Source organism: Eurypyga helias, unplaced genomic scaffold, assembly GCF_000690775.1.
Source record: "Eurypyga helias isolate BGI_N326 unplaced genomic scaffold, ASM69077v1 scaffold14558, whole genome shotgun sequence".
Lineage (NCBI taxonomy): Eukaryota > Metazoa > Chordata > Aves > Eurypygiformes > Eurypygidae > Eurypyga > Eurypyga helias.
The window spans coordinates 12,825-19,337 of NW_010266435.1; the positions used below are offsets into that span (position 1 = coordinate 12,825).

The 6,513-nt window shown below is 48.5% G+C and overlaps 1 protein-coding gene across 1 annotated transcript in view; it reads left to right on the forward strand.

Annotated features, from left to right (window-relative positions):
- UBA6 (ubiquitin-like modifier activating enzyme 6) overlaps positions 1-3,674 on the forward strand; it is a 16,158-nt gene extending 12,484 nt beyond the window's left edge. The window contains exons 18-22 of the mRNA XM_010157090.1: positions 432-549; positions 1,440-1,633; positions 2,240-2,367; positions 3,133-3,220; positions 3,576-3,674. Of these exons, the coding sequence (XP_010155392.1) occupies positions 432-549; positions 1,440-1,633; positions 2,240-2,367; positions 3,133-3,220; positions 3,576-3,674 (627 nt within the window). The remainder of the gene's footprint in view (positions 1-431; positions 550-1,439; positions 1,634-2,239; positions 2,368-3,132; positions 3,221-3,575) is intronic.
- The last annotated feature ends 2,839 nt before the right edge of the window (positions 3,675-6,513 follow it).

A 6,513-nucleotide genomic window follows, 5' to 3' on the forward strand; every position in this document is an offset into this window, starting at 1 on the left:
CCCCTGCCCATGGCAGGGGGGTTGGAACTGGATGGTCTTTAAGGTGCCTTCCAACCCAAACCATTCTGTGATTCTATGATTCTATGTCCTGTGATTTGTCCCCCTTGTCCTGCCACTGGGCACCAGTGGCAAGAGTCTGGCTCTGCCTTCTGTACTTCCCCCCAATGGGTATTTATACACACTGAGAGGATTCCCCTGAGCCGTCTCTTCTCCAGGCTGAACCGTCCCACCTGTCTCAGCTTCTCCTATGAGAGATGCTACGGTCCCCTAATGATCTCTGTGGCCCCTGGCTGGACTTGCTCCAGTAAGTCTGTGTCCCTCTTGAACTGGGGAGGAGAGAGTGCAGGGAAGACAGCAAACCCAGTGCGCTTCACACTCGTGCTGTACAAAGTTCATGTGTGGTGTTACTCAAGCGCTGCACCTGCTTGCAGGTTGTACAGACTGATGAGACTGCGAGAAAACCAGATCACATTCCAGTCAGCAGTGAGGATGAAAGAAATGCTATTTTCCAGCTGGAGAAGTCCATACAGTCCAACGAAGCTCTGCAGAGTGAGTAGTGCAAAATACCTTCGTCTTGCAGTTGCACTGCCAATAGTATCAGGGCTTTGGATAAAGCGGTTCTGGAATTCTGCAAGGAGCAGGTAGCTGATAGCGAAAGCTTTGTGAAGTGCTGTGCAGGTAACTGTCCTTGACACTGCCCCATGCTTTGGTGTTTTTGGGAGGCCTGCAAGTTTTAGGATTCTCTTACACTCGCCTGTCAGTGCAGCCCTGATGACGGCGAGCAGACAGCAGGGAGCCGAACTCCTAAGGAGGAAAGGACGCTGACTAGATCCCGGCTGGACTGAAAGTGATGCTGGTGTGAGAAGGCTGAGAGTTGCCACTTACAGGCATCACTCTGAGTTGTCTTCAGCATCTTGTAGTTACGTTAAAGATGCTCGAATCCCATGTATGTGCCTGGCCACGTGAAGAGGTCTTTGGGCAACAGCTGCATTTTCAGCCCGTGGGCACAGGAGGAAGGTGAGCTTGGCTCTAACCCTTTCCATGGATCATCATCCCTAACCTGTGTCCTCTGCTACTGAGTTCATAGCGAAATGGTTATGGATGGACAAAGCTTATAGCAGGAATTCTCACAGGATGGAGCTACAGTGAGGGGTGGGGTATCAGAAACATCCGTAGGACTGTCCGAAATCTGTCCTGGTGTTGCAAGGAAAATAAAATTACGGAGCTCTGATATTTCTTCCATTATTGGCGTTTAACAACCGGTGTTGATAGGGACATTTCTGCTTCTGGTATGGGAGAGCAGGTTGTGAGTAAGGCACCAAGCTCCAGAATGTGTCATTTTTAATTTGCTAGGGTTCTAGTTCCCTGTAACTTAGGTTTAGGACACCTCCAGGTTTTTAATAGTAATTTTCGCTCATTTTTCTTTTTGCCCTGAGCAGACGACTTGCAGATGAAGCCCATCTCCTTTGAAAAAGATGACGACAGTAACGGGCATATGGATTTCATAACAGCAGCATCCAACCTGCGAGCCAGGATGTACAACATCGAACCAGCAGATCGGTTCAAAACAAAGCGCATTGCTGGGAAGATCATTCCTGCCATCGCCACAGCTACTGCTGCCGTGTCGGGGCTGGTGAGTGTTCTTTTAAAATGCCTAAAATGCATGTTTCTTACTGCTCTTTGCCTAAACCCACTGTTGTTTGTTACTGTTTAACGCTGCCCTGACAGAGCCTCGTGAAAGAAGCGGGTTTATTTCAGGCGTAATGTGTCTTTTCTTCGTCTGTGCCAGTACAAAAGGCCGCTCCTGGTTCAAGGTGTGGTAAGCCCTTGGTGCTTTTCCTGATTTGTTGTCCAGAAAGTGGAGTTGGAGATCAGGGTTTTGGTTTGTTTTCTGCAACTGAAGCCAGCTTCCGTCAGAGTGCCACTGCCAGGAGTGGGGAGGATCTGTCCTGCGGTAGTTCTCAGCAGAACTGCATGCCTTGTGGAGATGTCTTGGACTCTTCCAAAATTGTTAAATTCTGCATTAGGAACACTTTGGAATGTTTTACATATTTCTGTTAAGGGCAACAGAATTTTTCTGTGGCATCTTGGGTGGCGTTTCCAGATGTGGTTTACTCAAGGCTGATCTCGTTATTGACTTCCTGTCGTTGCTGGCCACTTAACTATGCCAGCGTTGGTAACACGGGATGTAAACCTGCTGCTCAGTCTCACAGGAGGATGGGATTCTTATTTACTGCAGGTTGCCCTGGAACTCATCAAAGTGGTGGGTGGCTACCCAGCTGAGGCGTACAAGAACTGTTTCCTGAACCTCGCCATTCCCATAATGGTTTTTACGGAAACCGCTGGAGTGAGACGAACGGAAATCAGGTAGGAAGGGCGGTGTTCGGAGACCTGGTGACTGATGCTCAGAGCTTGGTGAGCCATTCCAAGTCTGTACAGTTATTAAAGCCAGATGAGCAGCTGAAGGCCTCGTGCGCTCGTGTAGCAGAACTGCGATGGAACCACAGTTCGTGGTCATACTCCTATTAAACCTTATAGGTATTCAAGATTGGGGTTTCTGTTGGTTTTTTAAACTTGGAAGGTGGTGGATCATTAGTGTTTACTGTCAAACTCTATTATCCATGTACTACCTACTGCTGAAGCTGTAAGTGATGCTGTTAGTACTGCCAAGGTTGTCCCATAATGCATTGCTCAATAACTTCCTGTTTGGAAAACGCAGCACGTACTCTTCTGTCCTAATTTTAAAAACAGTGGTTTTAAGGGCTTAGTTTGGTTTTCAGTGGAAGCTGTTGCTATTGAGGCTTTAAGAATCGAGATGAGCTAGATGTGCAGCGTGGTTATTAATAAACATCCTGCCTGCCGCAGCCTGGACACGCTTCTGCATCTGGGTCAGTACGAGATCTGTGTTACGGTAGCTCTGAAAACTCCCTGAGTTCGTTGGCAGACGCCAGGTCTGCGGGGTTGGTACTGTGTCCCGTGCTCAGCCCGCCGAAGGGCTGGGGAATGGCCGCAGGGGGAAGAGGTGTTTGCTCACGATAAAGGGGCGAGCTGCTAGAAGAGATCACGGCTCTTCAGTACGTGTTTACGGGAAGTTCACACTCTAAAGTCACAACCTTGCTCTCTTCTAAACAGAAATGGGATCTCTTTTACCATCTGGGACAGGTGGACGGTTTATGGGAAAGAGGATTTTACTCTGTTGGACTTCATAAATGCTGTCAGAGTAAGTTATGTGCTGCACTGGGTTGATCCAGATGAGAGGAAAGGGTTCTCTTGGTTTGGGTGGTTTTGGTTTTATTCTGTTCTTTTCATCAAGTTAACGATCAAACTAGAGTAATTCTAGCAAGAATTAATGTCCGTGGGAATGTCTCTAAACGCATCCAGGCCTATTTTCCAAGTCTTTAATTCGATTGGCTGAAATGTATCTTAAAACGTCTGTTGATACCTCTGCTTTAGCAAGTTTTCTGGCCGAGATCCTGTGGTTTTGAATAATTAGCTTTACTGTCAGCAGTAGCTCTATCTGCTGGCTTGTGCAGCTGTCCTAGCCCTTTAATAGGCTTTAATTTTCTGAATTCCAGGAGAAATACGGAATTGAACCGACCATGGTTGTACAGGGAGTCAAAATGCTGTATGTTCCTGTGATGCCAGGTCACATTAAAAGGTTAAAGCTGACGTAAGTATTACTGGGAACTGGACTGAGGGGTGCGAGTGCTCGTACCAGTTAAGCTCACGGGTTGTGTCTGACAGCAGTGTTTCCTCTCAGAGTGGTTGCTAGCCATCCATATTTGTGAAGGAAAAGGGTAACTTCTTCCTTTTGAAAAAAAGGATAAAAGAGAAAGTGAATTAACTTCTGAGACCTGGAGCCCTTCTGCTATGGGAACAGGCTGGGAGAGTTGGGCTTGTTCAGCCTGGAGAAGAGAAGGCTCCGGGGAGGCCTCATTGCAGCTTTCCAGTATCTGAAGGAGGCCTACAAGGGTGCTGGGAGAGGACTTTTTACAAGAGCCGGTAGTGACAGGACAAGGAGGAACGGGCTTAAATTGAAAGTGGGGAGGGTTAGATTGGATATCAGGAAGAAGTTCTTCTTGGAGAGGGTGGGGAGGCCCTGGGACAGGTTGCCCAGAGAAGCTGTGGATGCCCCATCCCTGGAAGTGTCCAAGGCCAGGCTGGATGAGGCTTGGAGCAACCTGGTCTAGTGGAAGGTGTCCCTGCCCATGGCAGGGGGGTTGGAACTGGATGGGCTTTAAGGTCCCTTCCAACCCAAACCATTCTGGGATTCTGTGAAAATGCTGCTCTAGCTGATGAATGCCCAATAAGAAACCCAAAGAAGTCTGATGGTACACTTTTTGGGGGGAAAGAACGTACCTTTGTTCAAGCAGGACAAGACTAATCAAACCTTTTTAAACTGACTGAAAACTAATGGGGTGATATTTAGCAACTCTAGCTCCGAAAGAATGAGAACTCTTATTCCGGGAGGAGTTAATGTCTTGGTTGCAGACTGGGGGTTCTGGAAGTCTGCTCAGCTTCTAGTAATTCCTTGAGATTCCAGCTCACTCTCGCTCTTGTCAAAAAGACGACATTCACAAGTGCTGCTCACGGGCAAGAAGTTGGGGTGTAACAAACTGGCGGTTAGGGAGGACGTGAGGGCAGGGCATTGGTTTTGACTGATGGGCCTTTGCAAAGCAGCAGGTTTAGTTCTACCTTATATGTTGACTGAACTTCTTTAGCTCAAAATTTGTTCCTCGCAGCTCTTGCAACACGTGTGCTGGTCAGTACTCCCAGGCTGTGCTACAGCACGTGGGTGTGTTAATTGGCACTGTTTTGAGGTAAAATCTACTGACAGTAGGTAACAGGCACAGTCGTGTGTGTTATGAGCAAGCTACTTCCCACTCCCAGGGAGAGGAGTTGGTAGTGCCTTGAGAGTGCCTGGCATGCTGAGATGTGGATTTACAGCCTGTCTCAAAATAAGGTGTTTATATTCCTTCTCTGACAGCTGTATAAATCATTCTGAACACGTGGGGTGTGTAATCATAGAATCCCAGAATGGTTTGGGTTGGAAGGGACCTTAAAGCCCATCCGGTTCCAACCCCCCTGCCATGGGCAGGGACACCTTCCACTAGACCAGGTTGCTCCAAGCCTCATCCAGCCTGGCCTGATGAAGGCAAGGGCACGGAGTGACGCTGCCTTTCTGTGAATATCAGTATTTACTATTACCCTGAGACTCGGTTCATGCTTTCCACGTAGTTACAGCAGCCGGGGCTTCTGTTAGAAACAGTCCCAAAAGCTTTGTAGGATATTTGCACAGCAAACTCTGGTCTTGCTTTTCTAGTTTCTTAAGGTGTTTAAAAATCCTTCTCTCGCTGGACTGTGACAAGCATTGCAAGACTCTTCATTTCACAGTCACAGCACTGACTGGTAGCCCACTCCGTAGAAGCAGGTTTCAGAGGCTTCGTTACCTGCCTTGCTCTGTAGCTTGGGGCTTCCTCATGCAAACGGATGTGACCTCAGCGTCTGTGGAGAGGAGGCTGATGCTTTGGGTTCTGGCAAGGGAACAGGTACCCTGGGGAAAGCAGCTTTGACCTGCATGCTAAAGCACAGCCTGAAGGGAAATCCTCCTCTGAGTGACCTCTGGGGAATAGAAGTGAGTGACTGTCCCCCCAGCCTCATGAACTCATCCTCCAGGTTGGCAGGCAGATAATTCGGAGATGTCCAAAGATGCATAATGGAAGTGTGTTTGACCTTCTACCTCAGCATCTTATGTGCAGCTTCCAAGCAGTAGCTGTAGCTTTTCAGACTGGAGAGCAAAGGGGGGAGGTTGCACTAAGACGTGACACCTTTACCTAGTTTAGACGCACGTTGTGGTCATGAAGGAGGAAGTCCCAGGTCCTGGCTGGTTTTTTCCCACCCCTCACTACTATTCACCTTCAATATTCAAGGATTTAACAAGTCTTAACTCCAGTGGTATATCAGTGTCTGCACTGGAGTAGTTCTCTATTAATCACAGGATGGTTTGGGTTGGAAGGGACCTTAAAGCCCATCCAGTTCCAACCCCCCTGCCATGGGCAGGGACACCTTCCACTAGACCAGGTTGCTCCAAGCCTCATCCAGCCTGGCCTTGAGGACTGTTTTAAAACAACCAGCCATTACTGGTAGGCCAAGAACCTACTTTTCCTCACTGACCAAAGTCTTCAGTAGGGGACACCAAAGAGAAATGATGTGGATGAGGAATCCCATCCCAAACTGGCCTTTTTCTCGTCTCTGTGGTACTGAGCACTTGTAACAGTGTAATAGCTCACTGACAGCTACCTCTGTCAGGGAAATGGAACGCTCTCTGCTGTTCCTCAGGTGGAGGGGGAGCTTTTGTGTCAAAACTAGAAGGTGGCTGTATTGGGGTTTTGTGGGGGTAATGGGGAGGGGCTACAGGGGAGGCTCCTGTGAGAAACTACCAGAAGCTTCTCTGCTTCAAGTGGGACTCAGCTCTGGCCACAGACGAGCCAGTCAGCGATGGTGGGAGGGCCT